This window comes from Pholis gunnellus, assembly GCF_910591455.1.
Source record: "Pholis gunnellus genome assembly, chromosome: 2".
Classification (NCBI taxonomy): domain Eukaryota; kingdom Metazoa; phylum Chordata; class Actinopteri; order Perciformes; family Pholidae; genus Pholis; species Pholis gunnellus.
In genome coordinates this window covers 6,426,767-6,448,068 of record NC_136536.1, presented here as the reverse complement: position 1 = coordinate 6,448,068, position 21,302 = coordinate 6,426,767, and the positions used below count along the sequence as shown (strand labels likewise).

The 21,302-nt window shown below is 41.6% G+C and overlaps 1 protein-coding gene across 2 annotated transcripts; it reads right to left on the bottom strand.

Annotated features, from left to right (window-relative positions):
• Window positions 1-953: 953 nt before the first annotated feature.
• On the bottom strand, window positions 954-14,711 carry ppp1r12b (protein phosphatase 1, regulatory subunit 12B). Of its 2 annotated transcripts, XM_079178987.1 has the most exons (8): window positions 14,488-14,711; window positions 9,660-9,676; window positions 9,411-9,540; window positions 7,459-7,563; window positions 7,230-7,280; window positions 7,027-7,077; window positions 6,165-6,232; window positions 954-3,196 (listed from the first exon to the last, which is right to left on the bottom strand). In XM_079178987.1, exons 1-7 carry the CDS (start codon window positions 14,587-14,589, stop codon window positions 6,194-6,196), a joined length of 495 nt encoding a protein of 164 aa, XP_079035113.1. In that variant the 5' UTR covers window positions 14,590-14,711; the 3' UTR covers window positions 954-3,196; window positions 6,165-6,193. The 2 variants fall into 2 exon arrangements, with proteins under 2 accessions (XP_079035113.1, XP_079035112.1); XM_079178986.1 differs by lacking the exons at window positions 954-3,196; window positions 6,165-6,232 and adding an exon at window positions 4,343-4,549.
• Between the last annotated feature and the right edge of the window lie 6,591 nt (window positions 14,712-21,302).

Here is a 21,302-nt window from a genome sequence, read left to right as displayed (position 1 = left end):
TTTAAAAAGGGAAAACATCCAAAGTTCAGTAGATCATTCAACCACCCTGTCGAAATGTGTTGAGACGCCTCTCAGCGGGTAAAGACACCACTTTGAAACATGTTGTCTTGTCTCCTCTATTACTCGCTGTATTTCTTCTTTGTATTCTTGTGCATATGTGTAATCACTCCTTCTGTCTTTATTTGTTTTTCGTGATGTATACTTCTAATGTAGAATGTAGAAACTGTGTTTGAATCGATGCCAGAATCACGTTTGCTTTATGTTTGCGTCTTTGTCCTGTTTATGTGTAACCAGCTATGTACCATCAGTATCATCATGCTGAATAGGAAGCAGGCTCGCCGATTTCTCCACTGAATCTGCTTTTGCTGAGCGTAAAGATTGCCGGCCTTTCATGTTTACATGGATATACCGTATACTGCCAAACATGCAGGACCGTACCAAACTCTCCTCTTGAGCGCTTAGTCCTCCCCCTCTCATCCCTGATGCAACTGTATTCTCAAGACTCTTTTTCTTCTTTTTTTTCTCCCCGCTTTCTCTTCTTCATCATCTTTTAAAGAGTCGGAGGACAGTCAGGATGTGTCCTCTAGCTGTGTTTCTTCGTGTCTAGTGTCGTGGTGCGCGTGTTCATGTCAGTACTTGTGCCTACTGTGGATCGCATGCTTTAGCCCTTGACTGGACACAAACGTTGCTCACAAACTCCTCTTGACCCTTATGTGGACAAACGTTGGGGATCCTTATAAAGTTATCAAGGGAACCAAATAACTTATTACAAATTTATCATATGTGTTACCAGTTCTGTAAAAAAACAAATAGGAAATAAAGGCCTTTTAATTACCATGATTTGTTTGTGTTCAATACGCAAAGTGTTCCCTAATGATCTCTCTGCCTCCGATGCTGTGATATGCTAATGATGATGATGCATTAACGTCACGCTGAGAAACATCTCCGTTCCTTTACAGTTTATTAAGCAAAGTGAGTAAAACCGATGTGCGTATATTATGCTATCATCAACACATTACAAACATTTTCAATACAAGATGCTGCATAGTTCAATATATCTAACAGCATGTGTGGAAATTGTTGTGCCTCATTTGTAGTTTTGAGTAAATTACTGGATGTGATCAAAGATAACACTGATGTTACTGCATGTGGCCCTGGTCGGACTCCAAAACCATCACATTGTTAAAGGAATACATCAAACACTGGGGACTTCTATGGGACTACGTCACCTCATCGATTAAAGTGAAGAGAAGACAGATACCAAAATCGTGTATGTCTCCGGCACACTATTCATCACTGCTAGCAACTCTTAAATACAAGCTGAGTCTGGCTGTCTTCTACATTAAATATGATAAAAACCACACTGTTTTGAACCAGGGATGACGTAACCTCTTTATGAATACAGTGAAGGTGATTGCACTCTGTGAGCTCTATGAGGAACCATTTACAAGGCAGCAGCCTCTTTCATGGTTTTATTTGTACTTCTCATTACGTAGACTGACTAGTTAACATTTGACATTTTTCAAACACTTGGTGGAGGAAGAACACTTTTACTATAATGCAACACAATGCAGGAGCACCAGTAATTATGGCCTCAATGGCCAGATGACCAGAACAAAAAAGATGGAATGTATTGCAGGGCTGTAGTCTTGGTTTGCATTAGATGTAGCCAGGTATACCTACAGTAAGAAGCTGGCAACTGCCTTTGGGCAATAATTAATTAAATTTAACTTAATCTATCTTGACAATATCAAAACACAACAAGTTAGAATCTATGTAATTCTACACCACAGGTAAGGAAAAGTTTATTCCTCAGAACCTTGTATTGTGCTCAATATATATTCATTATTAATCACACAATATTGTGCAGGCTAAAATGTCAGGAGTGGTTTAGAGTCGTTTTTTCCTCACCTAACAGAAAGATGGCCAAGGAGACGACCAAAAAAAATGTGTGTATTCCTTATACACAAATTTAGTAAACAAAGTTTAAAGATTAGAATGAAGAAATGCATAAATAAATAAATATCTCTATGTCTCTATATCTCTATTACAGAAGAAAGGATACTTTCTTTCACACACACTCAACCACCGTTCTGCTGCTTTGAAGCTGAGATGCAAAAGGACAAAACAAAGAAAGAAGAATGGCTCCTGAAAACACACAAAGAACCGATGAACACAATTTGACAAACGCAAAATTACGTAATCATGGCAACTAAAACCAGTAAAGAAAGACATAACATATGGTCTGTCGACCGAATCAAATACAGTGGGGACATTATCATAAAAGTTCATTTTTTTTACTGAAATGTCATGAAAAACATATCAACCCAGTTTTGGATCAACAGTTTACAGAAATTGGAGTTACAAAATCCTAATTTAAGAGGCGTTGTGTGGTGAGCAGGTACAGCTGGGTGGCAGACCTGAGAAAGTTGTCAATCAAGGCAAAAAACACACCAAAGTATGCATCTTATTAATAAGCCCTAACATCTTTAGTCTGGTGCAAATATCCATGAGAAGATCTTACTACTCAGATGCCCTGATGGATTCATATTAATATGTAGTTTTTTGCTTCTGGAACCGGAGCACCTGTTTGGTTTGGCCTCATATTACCTTTGTGCTCATATATTCTGATTGAAATTATAACGATCAGATCTCCATGCCAAAGTGGCCTTTGGCTTCTCTCCTCTTTCACAATTAAGACAACACTAAAATACTTTTTTTACAGTGGGCGATGTAGCAACAAACGTGATGTCTCAATGAGATGTGTGGTTATAATATTAGAAATAGTACCTTCATACAAACCCATGGTTTTGTTTAAACTGAGCCTTGACAGGTTATTCAAACAGTACAACTGGTCCCTATTTGGTGAATGTGTAAATAACTAATCACGCAGGAACAACTCTCGTAACGCCATCATCGCACGTGGTGAAATTTGACTGAATCTCTTTAACACTTCTCTTTGAATCTTTACAAGTCCCAACAGGAATTTATTTCTGCAAAGCAGCCATCGTTCGTAACTCAGAGAGACAGCCCGGGACACCGTGGATGATTAAACTGCCATCAGGGTCGGAGCGTCCACAGACACAGAACAGGAGCTTCAGACATCTTTTCATTTGGACAGTTTGCTGATGACTCGAATGAGAGCCCCATTCTCATCCTTTAGCCTCTGGTTGTCTGACTTGAGCTCTGTTAAGACCTGGAGCCGCAGAAGGAAAGAAAGTATTTAGAACATGACATCATTAACACAATGGTTTGTGGATACTGTGACGTTTGTCAGATGGTACAATGACACAATTCACCAGGACTACAATGACACAATATCTTCAATCACCACAAACCAACAACAAGTGGACTAAAAGTTCTCTTTCAGTAAAGTTTGAGGCCAAACAATGAGGACATGCTTCATGGTACTTAGTCATGCAAGTGATGAGTGACTTTGACGATGTGCCCCGCATGTGAAACGTGAAAGAGACCAAAGTGAAAGAGAGAGAGGGTCAATTTCCTAAATCTAGGTCATGTCTCACACGAGGAGCATGACTAAAAATATCCACCCTCTTTGCCAAAGTATTTCCCCTCCACTAGAGACAAACAATAACCCTCTGCTCTCTAGCTGTGACATATTACCGAAAACTGGTTAATGAGCGAAGCCCCATGGCAACATGTTCATGGCCTGTTGTAGATCACATGTTTAGAGCCCCCTTTTCTATTCTAATTCAGCGGTTTTTGTCACACCGAATGGTAACCGAAATTCCTGTACATGAATCCCATCTTCACGGTAATGCCCTGCTCCAATATTTTTGGGAAACGCGAACCGAAAACGCACCCAGTGTCTCAGCCAGTGGCTCAGGACTCATTTTGAATGCTAATGAGCTCCCACGTTTCATTTCCTTTGGAAGATTAGAATGGCTATTTCCTTGGCAAACAACTTTGCATTGATTACACAGCACATTAAACAGCATCCACATATTTTTGACAGTCGCGAGATCAATAGCCACTATAAATGTGTTTATTCTTTATCGTTCAGACTGTTGCCGTAGACGTTTTATTTCGATAATAACCAAAGAAAAAAAACAACTCTGTCCATGCCATGTGAAGCCCCATGCAACTTGGATGTAACTAAAAACGACACTTCAAAGGAGGCTTATGTGAAATGGGGTTTTTTTTGGGAGCGGAGGGGTCAGCAGGGTTGGCCTCTGATGGCCATAAAGAAGATTGGGTTAAAAGAGTGCAGAGGAAGATACATTGGGAGGGGGGGGGGGGAGGGCATTTGGAGGGTGCAAGACCTGCCTGAGAGGAACACAGCGGAGGACGAGGCACCAGAAGGAGAGGGGAGTGTAGAAGTTATGTGTCTGAGAAGTGAAGCGGAAGAGGGGGGGGAGGTGGGGGGAGAAGGAATACAGATGATGTCAGAGGATCAGAGGTCCTCTGTCTCCGGCATGGAGGCCGTCTCAGAGAGGCGGGCGAGGACACGCAGCATGGCTCTGTTCTCAGCCAGGAAACACTCGTTCACCCTCCGCAAGGTCTGGACCTGAGCCAGAGCGGGGAAAGCCTGCACAGAGGAGGAGAGAGATACAGAGAGGGGCAGACAGAGAAAGCATGCAGGGAGGCAGGCCATGTGCAAAGAGGAAGACTCATACGGAGACCGTGTACAAATCCACTCACCCACACAGATAGAGAGGGAAAGAACAACAGATCTGATGGGCTCATCAGCAAAACTTATATAAATGAATGTTTACACAACAGGGGGGATTTTGAGAAGAAATAGCAAAAGCTGCAACAAGCAAAAGGAAGCCAGTTCTCTTTGGGTTTGTGCTCATCAAACCTGGGCTGTGTGTGGAGAAAGGTGAGTTGTTGAAGCGTTATATGCGTAGCTTTGCAAAGGATAGGGGCTAAAAAATTCATAAAAGCAATTAAGATAATTTAAATTCCACTATTTCAAACATAGCACATGAGCCTTGCCAGTTTTAAAGAAATGATTCATTTCCCCTTCTTCTCTTCTTGGCCTGACTTTTTGAGGTGAACCTCAATGTGGTTCAACAGAAACATCTGTGGTTTGACGCGATTCCTGAGGGCAAACCACGTAACACACACTCACACACACACACACAGGGCAATTGTAGGGTTTCAGCCTACCCAAACATAAGTGCGTAGACGTGAATAAGGCCAAAGTTGAGGTTTAAAGAGGACATCCTGCTGCTTCTTACGACACCAAAAACACATTTATGAAAAGACATTTGAAGAGAGCCTGTGTTTGGAACGCAACAGTTCATGCATATAATGTTCTCTTGGTAACAGAACAAGAAGGTGCAGTTTTCTGGAGAGGTGCCCTTGGCGAGAAAGAAGAGAAGGACAGAGTGAAGCGAGAATGCACAATGTTTGAATGAATTTATTACTCTCTTAAAATCGAGCTCTTTGATATTAAATTAGATTTGACCAAACTCTCCAGTCCTGCAGATAATTCAGCACAGTTAATATTAATGAAGTTTCAGAGGAATAATTCCGCTTTCTGTATGAAATGTGAGACCCTGGAAGGTAATCACTAGTGGAGAGACTATTTCAAAAGGGAAAACAAGGACACACAGTGCTATTGATGAGAAGCACCTGAAACCAGGCCCAGTGTACCACAGACCAGCAGGATCAGAGCTGAAGAGGTAGTCCTATAATCCAACCTGCGCCTCTCTACTGGAGGTGAAGCCATGCCTACGTGCACCATCTATAGGGAAGGAGTGTAATAGCGTTTGCAATGTTGAGGCTTCTGTCACCTGCAGAGTGTCACAGCTGCATTTTAATACCTAAACAGCAGCAGCGGTTGCAATGTGCTTGAACTACAGCAGCTGTTACTGGAAGACAACGCTGTCATTTCTGCATCTTGAGGTCTTAAGTGTTGCTGCTAGTATCTCTCCTTTCCGGTAGGTGGCACGGGTTGGCACTAATCTGGCCAATCTAAACGTGAACAAGTGACTTTGTGAGTGAGTGACAAACTAGCTCCCCTGGCGTGCGTTGCATCGAAAGTAACAAGTAAAACAATTGTGTGCCGGTGTACATTGCGTGACGTGGACGTGCGTCCACGCGTGTAAACATGCCCGAGTTTCTGACGGAGCAGAATCGAGTGAGGTGACAGGCAGGTGTCAATAAACGTCTTCCGCGTCATAGCGACCACTCACCATCCCCCCTCCCCTGAGACACCCTGCTCTCAGGGCTGGTACCCACAGCGGAACCGCAGCGGGGCGTCCTGCTGAAGGGAACCACGACAACGAGGGGGTCAAACATTTGCTGCTGACGTACCACACTGCTGTATGTGTCCTATTTATATAACGTCCCTGTCTCTGCCTGCGTATTATAAGTTCTCCGACCTGAGCCGTGATTTTTATCTGTTGAGAAAGATAGCACTGCCATTACAATCAAATTCTTATTGTGTGATTTGTGATAGCTCGCACAAACTACACACATACACACATACACAGCGCAGGCCACGTCTACTCAAGTCTGAAATCTCTCTGCTGCTCTACCCTGTATTGCTTTGTGAAGCAGAATACACACAGTGCAGTGCAGGAATGTCTCACAAAAGCAGGTCTTTTGCTCTTGGACGGGGTTTGGTATTCAGCTAGAACTAGGTCACAATGTTCACCCCAACAGTGGGATAAGTGGAGCAGGGGAGACGCAGCACAGGCTCCTCCTCAGCCTGGCAGGAAGTGGCCCAGCAGAACACTGTGGGTAATGAGCCCGAAGCATTAATCTTCCCTCTCCTTGACTTCAAACCCACCTGGCAAACAACAACCCTGGGGTGAGAATGTGTTGGCTATATATGTGTGTTTTGCTCCATAAAAACACTTTAGGCGTGTTTGATTTAGCATGGGCAACAGGGGGTTGGCTGGAGGTGTGTACCTTCAAGTACTGTTAGTGTTATTGCAGAGTTAGGGGGAAAAAAACCCATCTGAGATAAATGACGCACGACTTGTGTAAGAGAGAGAATATGCTATTTAAACCCAGGGTAAGTGTGCACGATTTGTTTTTGCATGCACTGACCTTCAACTCATCCTCCATGTTTGACACTCTTTTTTCAAGAGCTTGTTTTTCCTGTAAATAGAAAAGAAACAACTGACATGAATATACTTCCTTGGGGGGAAAAAAAGACTGAAACAGGAAAAATAGAGGGGAAAAGAGCAGGAAAGGAGATTAAACCATCTTGATCATCAAATAAAATACCAAAATGTTGTCAAGACACTTACCCTTTTCTCAGATTCAAGTACTGTTGATCTCTCTGATATTCTGTCGTGCCTCTAGAAGTTAGAATGGTGCTGTTATTGTAAGTATTGGGAGGATAATATTTATTTTGAAACATGATTTCATTAAGTAATCAGCCACCACCTTCCTTCTGCACAACCAGGGGAAAAGGTTGATGGTGAGGCAGTGAAAACAGAAGTGAATTGACAGTTTTCTTCTTTGGGTTTTCTGTACCTGAGTGACTTTGTCCAGCTGGGAGCGGATCTTCACCAGTTCGTGTTTGCTGTCGTGCAACCTGGACTTGAGCTTCTCATTCTCATGCAAAGCTTCTGCATACATCTGAAAGTGAACATGGTGAAGATTAAGGAACAGCTTTATTCCAGAGACTCTGGTCTTTTAATAGTCAAATTATTACTATTATATACTAAGTTGACTTTTTTCAATTTTTATTAAATAACACATTAACCAATCTAAACACAACAGAAGGTTAGAAAACAAAAAGTTATAATGGAAATGTATGAAACCACAAGGTTGCTCAAAGAATTGTGAGCATGTTGTGTAGTTTCATCATTCTTATTTCCATAATAATAATTTATTGGAAATCATTCATTTTAGGCCTAGAATTAGTCAGTTAGTCAGTAGCTAGCTTAGAGCAAAAGCTAAGAACATTTTCTTTCATTTTATTTTTTTGCCCAAGTCAGTCGTAAAACACTGATTTCTACCACGGCCAGTCCAGGGAGATATTTATATTTATATCTATTACTTACAACCCAATCATCTAAACGCTAGATGGTTGGTGATAGCCACTCCATAGCATAGGTAGCCAGCTAGCCAGCTAACTTGCTAGGCTGCATCAAAATGAAGACCCATTGTTAGCTAGCTCATGTTGGCTATAGTGTCCAAAGAGAAACAAAGTTTTTATGTTGTTCACAGAGTTGTGTGTCTTTTCTCTGAGGAACTTCTTCAGAATCCGAACCCTGAATTAACCTCCTAGCTTCGGCCGTTAGCCAGCTAGCCACAGCTTTGTGGCTGGATGTGTTTGATTTACAGCTTACTAAATGTATTTATCTTAATTACATATTTATTTATTTAATATTAAAAAATGTCCGTGCCGAATGAATAAAGTAATGAAGAAATCAAACTGATATCTAAATCTATCTAAACACATTATCCAAAACCTGCTTTCAGATATTTGTATAACCATCCATTTATATAAACAGACCAATGTCTGAATCCAGTGAAATGGCAGTGACAAAGTGCCTGTGTATGTGTTTTTCTTCCCTCCTGCCTTTCTTTCTCTCTCCCTCCTCTGTTTTCTCTCCAGGTGCTAACAGGATGATTGGTTTCCACCTGTGCAGGCCAGTAATGCTGCTGATAGGTTTCCACAGACTTCGAGCTGTCCAATAAAACAACAATAAAAGGAGAAAGCCCCTGAGGAGATCGTGTTCTTTTTTTATTTTTGTTCTCTGTTTTTTGAAAACTTGTATTGAAGATTTGTGGTGGGAGGTTGAGGACGGACGGTGAGTTGGGGTCGCCTTTACATTTCACACACACGTAGTTCACTTTAGTCTAGGGACCCTGGGATTTTCGGACAATACCCACCCTGTATTTGTTATGGTGAAGCTATTTTTAGGTAAGCAAGTTAAGCCCTTTTGTTTGTGTTTTGTCCTCCGAGGTAGGAGTTAGCCATGCCTAGTTCTATTAGATTTATTTCTATATATTTGGCACGAGGACTTTGTCCCGTCCTTCCCCACATATTGAGAACCTTAATGTTGCAAGTATGAGACTCTTTTGAATTCTTTGGTTGTCGTGTTACAGTGCCCGCTTTTTCCTCTAGACTTAAAAAACGTCTGTAACAGCCTATAATAACATATTACTAGTCAGCATCATTTATGACTGGACATATTGAAATGGACTATCAATAAAAATGAATTTAAATTATTAACTCTTTTAATATGTCAAAGTATAAAACCTGTAAATATTTTTAAAAATGAAGAATTTTTATTCAAATACAATTTTTTTTTTTTTTATTATCTTAAAGTCCTCTTAAATCTCCATCTGCTTGGCCTCATTGGAATGTTATTAAAATAGATAAAGCTGCCCGGTGATCCAACGGCTTTCTGCACCACATGAATCATTCTGGAGGGATTGTGCTTGTTCAGACTGAGGTAAGAGTAACTTATTACCTTCTTATAGTCTTTGGTAGTGGAGTCTTGGTCCTGTCTGCTCAGAGCAGCCAGCCTCGTCTCCCTCCGAGTGTAAGAGCTGGTGCGGCCCAATGGTTTGTCTGTCGCACTCTCCCCACTGGAGTCGTATCTAAAAGTAACACATTCAGTACACGCTGCCACTTTATTTAGGGCACTTATTGTTTGATTTTTCTCTGGAAATGCAGTTCTGTATTGCAGGAGATTAAAAGAAAAAAGATGAATCCTCACCTTGACAATCTGTCATGCTGCAAAACAAACAACAAACTGTTAGTTTGATCACTCAATACTGCAGCATGGGAATAACACAGTGTAAAAACAATGTTCAGTTGTGGTTAGATCCAGATTTGTTTGTTTGATAAGATCAACCAGAGGCTTGGCGGTGTAATATTTTCCATTTTGAGACAACGGAGGAAAAACAAAACTTCCAAGTCAATTATCACATCGTGTTCAAAGACCTGAAGTCCCAGGGGGGGAGAAATGCATGCAAGAAGTGATATATATATATATATATATATATATATATATATATATATATATATATATATATATATATATATATATATATATATATATATATATATATATATATATATATATATATAATTCAGCCAAACACTGCACTCACAGGGTTCACGTGGGTCAACGCTCCCCGGTGAGCCCGGGTTAATCTTTCAGAACAGGGGCCTGCCACGCAAATGCCTGCAGCATAAAGATGACATCATGACATCAGACGCGAAGTATCTCCTGTGTGACCGGTCGACGTCTGACCTCAGACAACAGACTGATAGCATGCGTTCCTGGCAGTGGTTTGCTTTGACCAGCCCAGTGTACACGGCTGCCAAGTTGTGCTTATTCTGCCTGCTGGGATCACACACACTGAATTTGTTTCCACTTCACCAAGGAATCTGGGTAGTGTACTCCACTGAGAGCAGTTGCATGTGTGTTTTCCTCAAACTGGATTTCACTCTGGTCTATTTTCAGAAATCCTATTCCCTCAAAGATATGCCTATAATTGATTAGCTGGTATCAGTTTATGTCTGCTGCCTCCCTGTGCTAATATACATGTCATACAATTCATGCACTGTGTGCAAAGGGTCTCCACTATCAAAATCTGTGTCTACCCAGACTGAACTGAACAAACTGAACAAATAGATAACTCACTGCCATCAGCTGATAAACGTGGCACATGAGAGGATGATGACTGGAGGGGTTTACGATCAGTCGGAGACTGGAAAAGAGTCATTGAGGGAGAGAGAAGAGGTCACAATATGATGCCAGACTTATCAATGGTGTCTTTTGAATGCAGTCTTGTAAACTTTACTCCTAAACTTAAAGATTTCGAGTTGCTGTCTCGCCAGGAAAAGAGGGCTTTAAACACCTCCGTTTAGAAATAAACGTCTTGTGTGGTGCTGGTGATCCAAGCTGCTTGAGACAAGAAGCAGATGTAGACCGCATTAAAGTATTAGGCTTTATAGGAGGACAATTTGTGTCAAAAGGGACAGAGCGAACAGATATTCCTGTGCTCGCATTTGCAGACCTGGGGGGGGGGGGGGGGGGGGGGGGGGGGGGTTTCATGCAGCGTCAAAGGAGCTGTTCCGCGGCAAGTGTTTACATAACTGAGCCAGCGCTGCCTGTCCTTATGTGGTCATGTGCTTAAGCAGAGCTACCAAGGAAAAAAACAGACCTCCGTGACCTGAGATGAAAAAAGGGCCAAGGATGGAGCCATGAAGAGCTCCCACTCTCTCCAATCTCTTGATGCAACGCTGAGGCTATTCCTCGATCGTATTTGGTGCTCATTCATTAATCAACTGATTGCCCCCCCCCCCAACAGATTTTATGAATAAATCAGCGTGATGTCTGCTTCACAAAACTCTTTCAAGATCATGAGTTCCTGGCTGTACGCAAACCTATTTCACACTACAGGATTAGCATATTGGGGAAATTAGATTTTTTTTTTATTTATTTTTTTAAACCCAATTCCAGTGACATCCAAAGTGAGCCCAGTGGGGTTATATAGGACGTGATTCTTAGTAAAAGAGGGAATCCTCTAATTCACTAATGCACGCTTTTACATGCATGTCTGCATCATGGTGCTTTTTGTTCAAATTTAACCAAAAAGACAGAAAATGAGTCGTAGCTGAAATTCTTCTTCTGATAGCAGCTGCATCGTGCTTCCCTTGTTAGGAGAGACAGAGGGAGTCAGAAGTGGCACATGTAGCTCTGCAGCAAAGTACGTGAGGCAGAGCAGATGCAACAGAGACAATCAACTGGGTGGGGGGGTAGAAAAACAACAGGGTGTCAGACTGATGGAAACATGCATGCTTGAACCACGGGCGCTCTGTAAACACATCTGCCTCCAGTTTTATGGTTTACCAGGACCAACATCATACACACCAGGGGGGGGTGTCAGAGGCAGGCTTCCTGCATGAGCTCACTGCTACATTATAAAAAGCGATAATGTTAACAGCAGTCTGCAAGAGCAAATGAAATCATCATTAGGAGAGTCTTCACTCTCCCTCTCATTGCCTCCCCTTGCTCTGTCACAGCATCACTCCTACAGAGCTGACTGGATTTTGCATTAGGAAAATCTGAGCTGCACACACAAACTTTCTCTCTTCACCCCCCTCCGCTGGAACTGAGGCTGCACACACAACCATAAAAGACGTTTCTTCCACATTCACTCACCTTTGCTCATTTCAGCCACTACTGCTATTAACTCTTTGCAGAGCATCTGAGCTCGTCTGTGAGCAACTTCCTGTTTTTTTTTTTTCAAAACCTCTGACTCAAAATGAATCCCATCCAGTGATGGAAGAAGTACTCGGATGCTTTACTTCAGTAAAAATAATACCACAATGCAAAAATACTCTATTACAAATCAACATCCTGTACAGTATTTAGAATCCAAAATAAAAGTGAGAAATATCTGTTATTGACTTACATGGAACATTGTTAGCTTGTTAATGCATCAATGCGTATGGAGTATTTTACTAGTTGGCCACAGTGGAGCTTGTTTTAGCTACAGTTAGTTTAGTCTAGTTTGTTCTTTAATGAGGGTTGGAAATAATCCCGTCATAATCTGTCCTGCCTCTATGTTTTTTGTTTCTTGTGATATATTTATAGTTTACTGTTTTATTTTGTCATCACCTCTCCTTTCATTCCAGATAACGTCACTTCCTGCCTTTGCATGTGTGACTGCCCTACCCTGATTAGTTTCACCTGTCCCTCGTTAGCCCTGCACTCACCAGACCTCCTGCTCACCTGTTCTCACTTCCCCATTCAGCCATTTACTACATTATACCAGTTCATCTTCACATAGAGTTTTGTTTATCTGTAATCTGCCTTATTTATTTTTCTTTTGCGTTATTAGCCTGGCTCTTACTCTGCTTCCATCAACCACAACAATATATTTTGTGGAACAACTCATGGACACCTGAACTGTATTTTTCTTGTAGAAAGTCTTAAGCCAACGGTGGGGAACCAGCCGTTTAATCTTCATGTGTTACATTTTTTAAACATATAAAATGTGTGTGTGTGTGTGACTATATAGCTGTTAAATGTAGAGTAAAAAGTACAATATTTCACCCTGAAATGTAGTGGAGTAAAAGTCTCAAGTAGCATTAAATGGAAACAAGTAAAGTACAGATGTGGTATATTTTTGCACAGTACTTGAGTACACGTACTTTGTTACTTTCCACCACTTAAGATCTGCCAAATGCGTGTGTCATCCAATAAAATATGTTCCTGTTTATACTACTTCCTTTTTCTCACAGCTGAATCGCACACTGTAGTTTACAGAAGAGGACGAGGTTCTCATCAAAACATTGTGACAAGTGCTAAAAATACTGCATCACCCTGATTCCACCCGCCCTCTGAATTGCATTTTCTCTCCCAAGAAAAGTCAAACCATTTCAGATTGGGCCCGACGTCATGGAAAATAAATGCCTGAGTTTCACCATGGATATGTTTTGAAAATAAAGAAAGCAGAATAGTGCTCGCAACTGTGCTGTAATGAGTGTAATAACATTAGATGAGCAAATGTGGAGGTCTCTAAATAGGCGGAATAACGCTGCTTCACATGTCTGCATTTATTTCTGCCCTTTTAAACGTGGCTGTCACAGAGCTCAGTCTGCTGTCCTGACATAAACACAACAGTCAAACAACGCCCATGAGAATAAGCCACTTATACAGAAAAACAAAACAGGACATTACATAACAAATGTTCCAGTCCAAAAGTCTTTTCCCAGAAAATGTGGTAATCAAATAGGCTGAGCTGACGAGTGGTTCACAAGTTATTTCAACACTGTAATGAACTCATTTGGTGACTCAGGAGTGGTGGATCGTTCATGCAGATGCACATGATCATGCAGAAATTAGGGAACAACTCTTATCCTGTTCATAAAAAGTTGACATATTTGCTTGTTTGACTGAACACGCTCACAACTGCACATGTCCAGATGAATATTTAACAAGGGCTGCAACAATTATTTAAATCAGTTATCGCTTTGCCAAAATAAAGTCAAAATAAAGAAAAAATTCTAATTTGATTTCTTTAATTTTTTTGTTGTATCTGACAAACTGTAAAAAAGGAAAAATAGAGAAACTGTTCCTGACATTTGAGAGGCTGAAATCACAGAATATGTATTGTTTCTGCTGGGAAAATGAAAAAGAAAATGACATTATTGAAAATAGCTGAACCATTTTTGTTGACCGACTCACCGATTAATCTGTTGATTACATCAACACATCAACTACTTAAGACAGAGCTTGTGCTGTCATGACTTTAGACATCTTAGAATATTTAGTCTGAATCCATAGAAAACAGTATCTGGTTTATGGATCATTCACACCCAGAGGAAATAAGCTGCTATGTTAATCAGAAATTGAAGAATCTTAAAGGGTTACAAATATCAATACTTTTAACCGCTTCACGGAAATAAACTGCACATAGAGATATAGATATATGAAATTACAAGCATCTACCCTGCTGCATTGATGAAATCATAAAGTTTGAAATCCAAAATGTGCATTTCTCTTTAAGAAAAGTTTCTGGTCTTACTCTGTAGTTTTTGTCTGTAGGGGACGGAGAGGACGGCGGTGACTCTGTCACAGACTTCCTGGTGCGAGTCAGGTCCTTGGTGCGCGGGTAGTAGGATGACATCTCCCCCCTCTTCTCTGGACTGGCAGGTCAACGTCTACTGTAACATTCACCGAGGCCACCAGCAGGTAACAGCTGCACAGATTCCCTCAAGCAACGGTGACGCAGATGCCCATGACTGTGCTGCCGGGGAATCCTCAACAACAACAGGTGTGTGTGTGTGTGTGTGTGTGTGTGTGTGTGTGTGTGTGTGTGTCAGTCCAGCTTCACACTCCCATGAGCTGGAGAGATCTGCAGCTAAGTTTGTAAGGGATTCCAAATGTGTGGTCACACCTTCTTCAAAGCCCAGACAGTGAAGCAATAATCAGATAAAAATGCAAAGAACAACAAACTGTCCTCTGATAAGAAAAGCTGTGAAATAACTCTTAATCTGAGCAAACTAATTGTCCAACACTGACGTCTTTGATGAAACGTGGAAAGAAAGGGAAAAAAAGTCCAAAATGAAGCAAACAGGAGAGAAAAGTTTGCTCCCTTTGCTGCCTCTTCCTATGTTTCCCAAAGTTATACACGCACTCCCTCTCTCCTTTTCCTCTCGCTGCTTGGTCGCCCTCCCAGTCCCTCCACCCCCTCACCCGTCCACCCCCTCACGCTTCTCCCTGCGCTCTTCAGCGCTGGCAATCTGCCAGAGGCTCTGCTATGGCTGGACTCGGCACTGAGGGCTAAAATTGTCCACTGATGTGCACGAGGATAAGGGGGAGGTGGAGCACAAAGCCAGAGTTGGAGAGAGAGGGGGGGTGCAGCAGTTTGTGTCCTGGAAGGTCAACACAGTATTACCTGAGGAGCCATCATCAACCGTGAAGTGTCAAGTCACTGTGTTGGCCCCACAGTGTGATGGAGAGGAGAGATGCTGTTTGTAGGAGTGCTAGACAGTTCCCTCTCACCAAAATGTGTTGAATTTATTTCTCATTTAAGCCCTGTCATATTAACGAGGCATTGGTTAAATGTCCATCCTGTGGCCTTTTATGAGGTCCTTCTACAAAGTCACCATCTTAATCACGGAATAGTTTTTGGGGAAAAGATTTTTCGCTTTGCTGCCAAGAGTTGGACAAGGAAATGTCTGTACAATAACTACTGTTTGAATCTGTAACCACTTAGTTTAGTGTAAAAACTGGAAACAGGGAAACTGCCAGTCAGTTGCAAAGATAAAAAATGTTCTACATTTCGGTTTTTGCACAAATTGAACAGAAAAGATATGACATGTTCATTAGTGAGCGTCAGAGGTTGCCGGTACACAGATTTTGTCACCTTTGGAAAGAACCAGGCTAGCTGTTTCCAGTCTTTATGCTAAGCTAAGCTAACCGGCAGCTGGCTTTAACTTCATATTTACAGTACAGATGAGAGAGTGGTATCAATCTTCTCATCTAATTCTCGGCAAGAATGCAATATAAGCGTATTTTCCAACATGTAGGACTGCCCCCCCCCCCCCCCCCCCCCCCCCCCCCACACACACACACACACACACACACACACACCCCCCCACCCCCTACTTTCTTCCCATAATCTTCTGCACAAGCCGACTCATCTTCCTTTTATAGTGAGGTACGCACTTCGTTGTTCCTAAACTCCCTCATACTTGCTCGTTGCGAATAGATTAAAGGAAAGATAACGACAAAAACACAGAGGAAGGAAGTTCTTTGGATCCTAAACTATTTTGTATTGTATCACTGTGAGGGCTTTTGTGACAGATGGTTTGAGATGCAACCCAAATCTTGTATATAATGTATATTTGTAATGCATGTTCTTCCATCTGAAGAGGATATGACTTGGTGGAGAGTTTCATCAAGAGTTGATCCCAGCTGGAGTTCGCCCAGTCTGATCCTCACCCTGAGATTCGGGACTTTCCATATGGGATGTTATCCTTGTGTATTTCATCAATAGAGACGATGAGCCACAGAAGCTGCCACCAGAGTTTACTTGATTTTTGGAGTAAACGTGGAAGAGCAGGATGGGCTACCAGCCAAGATCTAATCACTGCATCCCAAAAGTGGCACCGTAGAAAAGAAAACTGTCTGCAAAGGCACTCCTGCTTGCTCTATCTCTTGTTAATTCCTCCTTATCATAACCGCCACCATCGCCAACAATCGTACACGTAGCAGAGTCTCTTAGCCGACTTGCTCTACACCTGTCTCCCTCTCTCTGTTGCTGAGCGTCACTGTGGAAAATCTGCTCAGATCATCATGGAGTCATGCAGAGGTCGGCTCTGGTGATGGGCAGCCTGTCATGCTTCCAGATGAAGCCTCGCCGCTCGCGTATAATTATCACAGACAGATATAGTCCTCTCCGTAACGCTATGAGACTCTCATGTTACTAACAGATCTCTGTTTCAGAATTCCACCACGGGGGACAGCTGAACCACTGACCCGGAGGCAGCTCAAAGAGAATCTATAATCTATATCCTTATCATCTATGTGTCCCCTGTGTTTCCCATTCCCTACGGCATCTGTACCTTCTCTTTAGGAACACAGATTAATAGAATATCCTCACTGAAACTCAAGTGGGTCGCCAGGTTTCACCCGGTAGAAGGAATTACTCAGGTGGAGGGAGCACAGTATCAGTTTAGAGGGTGAAAGAGAAAAGAAAGTCAATCCCTCTGAATCCAAGGCTAAGACGAAGCGGAGAGCGTCTCAGTTTGCCCAATATGGTATGGTATGCTGAGACACCTCAGCCATGTGATGCGAGGAAGCAAAGCGACTCAGAGGGAGGAGGAGGAGGAGGAGGACGAGGAGGAGGGGGTTTGGTCCTCCTGGGCTGTCTTTCTATGAGATATTAACCAGCACTTCTAGTTAAAAGAATCTCTCAACACATGCTTCACGTCTACGATTGCAGTGCGTCTCAAAATCTTGCATCAGAGACCAGAGTTTGGCTGCCTTTGAAGCATACTTAGCTTTCGGGTGGGAAATAGGATGAAACAATGCCGCTAATGAACATTGAAGAATAAAATGGCATGAGATCCCAAGCTGTGGAAGTATTTAATATCGAGATACCTTTTTTTCATAAATAAGACATAACTGTTGATAACCAAAGTGTGTCATAAGCGCACTGGAACATATTCTCAAGGGATTTAAATGTATTAGACAGTAGTTATGTTCAAGTGAACTGTAAATACTCAGTTCTCAGTATAACCAGGCATGAAAAAAATAAGGAAATCTTTTGGCTCCATCTAGTGGTACTGAGGGGGAGACAACGGAAAATATTCCAAAAGCCATCATGCAGGGTAGCTAAAAAAAACTCTTTTCTCTCTGTGAATATAAAAAGAGCACCGAGGTTTTCCACATACCTCTCCGTCACAGCAGTGTCGTCGAGTTGTTGCAAAGGTCAGCGGTGCTTCATCTTCAACAGGGTTCTGATTTTCATCTCTCCACCATCCCTCACCAGCTGCACAAATACAGTAAGTACTTCTATTGTACACTTATCATTTAATGGCTGCTGAGAATAAACAACACTCATTGACAGACTTAACCTGAATGTTCTGTCTGGGCTCCTGTAGAGCTCAAGCCCGCTTTCTTAATTTCTTAATTGTTTATAAACCGGATTAACTGATGACACAATTCATAAGATTGATGAATATATATGATTGTTTATGATTTTTTAGGCATCTCAGAATCTGAAAAATACTGTTGAATCCAAAGGATTCTCATCTCTGTACTGCCCCTCCCAAATTCAAATTAATCAGAGTTTCATAACAGTTTGCAGAGAGTAAAGCCTCTGGTGTCTAATCAACCTCACAAGTAACGTTGATATGTTGGATAGCGTACTGTAACATTAAATGTTTATTTATCTGGTGTAATAACGATGCTTAAAATTCTTGGCTCTTTTGTTAAACGCACAGGCCCAGTTTGTGGCAGAAGGGAAGGGCTTCCACTTCAATATCTCTCTTTCTCACACACACACATAAATAAAAAATGCTTTCCTGACCTATGAAGGAGTTGTTGCAGTGAAGCAGGCCACGGGATCCAGCAATACAGGAATATGAAAGGTCTGGTATCGGAGACTCAGCGAGGGATTCTAACCTGGGTTCAATGTTCCCCTGCTGTACAAGCATAAGAGGAAAAATACACAACTTGTAGATAAATCACAAACATCCTCCAAATCAAATGCAAATCAACCACTGCTGCAGAGGCCGGTATACCCAGTCTGCACGAATTCCACCTACTAACCTCGTCCATTTTGCTCCATTTGGGGCTGATCTCCGTTGTTTCCGTGGTCTCTGACGAGCCGATTTTGACTCTCCTGTCATCCGTCAAGCCTTTCTTTAGACAGCTCCTTTCAGCCAGAGTGCCTCCTTCCTCCGTCTGTTTGTCTTGAGGAGACAGGCTGTTGGTCTTCTGAGCCTCTTTCAGGTCAGTCAGAGTCACTCCCTGCAGGACATTTTTACAGCTTCATATCTGTCTACAGTCAAAACTCAATCCAATAGAACCTGAACTTCTGTCAGCCTTTTGATCTCTACCTGTGTTGACCTGCGGGTCTGTCTGGCATGACGAGACTTGGCTTTCCTCTGAGACTCTGCTTCCTCATCCCTGACTGGGGTCAGATAGGACCTGGGTGAGTGGAGAAAAAAATTGTAAAGGATTTAAGTAATAACTCTTCAAAAAAGCACCGTGAATCAAAAGGAGACACAATAACAGGTAACACATTACATTCATTTGACCTGAATAATGAAAGTCAACAGTCAAAACATAATGTAATAAACATAGTATTACTTAATGCTTCATCAGTGTTAAACTCCAACAGCCAGACTCGCTTTTCAACATGAACTAAAAAAATATAGTCCTTAAATGTACATTTTAAAATAGGAGCAACTCCACAAGACAAGGCCATATATATCTATCTATATATATATATATTTATATACTATACATATTTATAAAGAAAACGGCAATGAATCTATTCACTGCTCTCCCCTTTTAGCTAACGCTAGCTAGCAGCTAACAGTCACATCCCCTCATCTTTTCACCATGTGTATATACAGTATACACATGTACATATGTATATATAAATGTATATGTATGTATGGTGTGTATGTATATATGTATTTATATACAGTATATATGTGTATAGGCGTGTATATGTATATATATATATGTATATGGGTGTATATGTATATAATATGTTAATTTTCTGAAAACAAAATGCAAAAAGATGTATATCTTTAATTGTAACCTCATGCTGCATCAGCAAGTGTAACATCCCACTGATTTACACTTTAAAATCATTTCTCCCTGCATTATGCACCACCCCAACATCACATTTAAACCGGAAAAACTTTGAATTAAGAAGGCAAGATAAGATGCCCTGAAAATACATTTTCATTGTTACTTAAAGACCTGAGCTCAATTCCCGCAAAGAGGCTTAACAGACAGAGAAAGAGCTGAGCGAGCGTTAGTGGCGAGGCTCATGTTTTACCCAGAGAGCTGCCTGCCCCTCCTCTGCTACGCTTTTACTGCTATTGATCTCTCAGTTGTGGAGTCACCCTGAATCCCGACTGAGAGTCAACGGGCTGGTCAGCCGCTCACTCTACTGTACAATGTGCAACGCAAAGGATGTTCGATTTTGTCCACCCAGTTCTGCAACCCGAAGGCCTTTACAGCAAAATTGTCCACTTAAAAAAAAGTTAATAATGAATACGTTAAAGTAGTTACTTAGAATAATATCCCTAGGCCAATAATTACTAATGTACATACAAAAGCTCATCAAAGAGAAGGACTAATTTTCAGTCCCTAAAGTAGTAAACTGGAAGCTCACAATACATCAGTTCAAAGAGGCCTTCAGTACCGGTACAGAGCATAAATACTTCACATTAAGATGACAAACAGAAGGTCGAGGAGCTTGTCAGGCTGAAGATGAAATAGGTGAAATAAGAATCCAGGAATAGAACCGCATGACTCAGTGTCTGTGAAACTTACCTGGGAACAAATGCTTGCATGGTCCCTGTGGAAGGTCAGAGACTGATGCACCGAGACACTGCAGCAGTGATGTGTGGGAGAGGCTGAACAAAATGACTGTAACCGGCGAGAGTAGAGGGAGAGAGGGAGAGAGAGAGAGAGAGAGAGAGGGAGAGAGAGAGAGCGTCTGATGCACACACAATCAATTGAGACTTCCTGTCTACCATGGGCTAATGCAAGCAAGTCTTTACACACTTCATTTGAACATGTGTGCAGCAAATCGATGTCTTGATTCAGGAATTATTTGATAAGTTGTAAGAACGCATCCATTGTGAGCGAGTTGCAGTTTCCCTTTGCCATAGTAAACACTTTTTTTTTTTAAATGTTAAAGGTGGCCTCTTTTCTTTAGGTGTCATGTGCAACTGGGACATTCTAAAACATTCAATTTAATAATCATTAAGATTTGCGGCTAAATGTATATTAAAATTTTCATTCTTGAAAGGTCGTTTCTGTCCACATGAAACGTGCAGATGTAATAAAACATCTGGGTACTGACGTTTAGTTTAGGAGTACATGGTGCATTTGTTTGGGACTATTTCCTGCTGTGTGTCTGTGAGCGTTTCCATCATAATGAAAGAACATGTCAGCCAGTGCAACCATGTGGCTCATTGGTGTGTTTTAAATGGATAACACCTGGGCTATATTGCACTTATGGTTAAGCTACGTCAGACTTTGGCTATACAGGTAATTTACACCAAGCACTATTAAAGCAATACGATCAATATGAATTGTGTATGACACAACAGCACAGAATCAAGTATACAGAAGTGAAAG

What these genes read in the sequence shown, in the direction of transcription:
- ppp1r12b (XM_079178986.1), bottom strand. Translation starts at nt 14,589, where the DNA reads ATGTCATCCTACTACCCGCGCACCAAGGACCTGACTCGCACCAGGAAG. An exon ending in CTACCAAAGACTATAAGAAG is followed by an intron (nt 7,564 to 9,410) that starts GTAATAAGTTAC and finishes GTTCACTTTCAG; the next exon opens with ATGTATGCAGAAGCTTTGCA. An exon ending in TACTTGAATCTGAGAAAAGG is followed by an intron (nt 7,078 to 7,229) that starts GTAAGTGTCTTG and finishes TTCTATTTACAG; the next exon opens with GAAAAACAAGCTCTTGAAAA.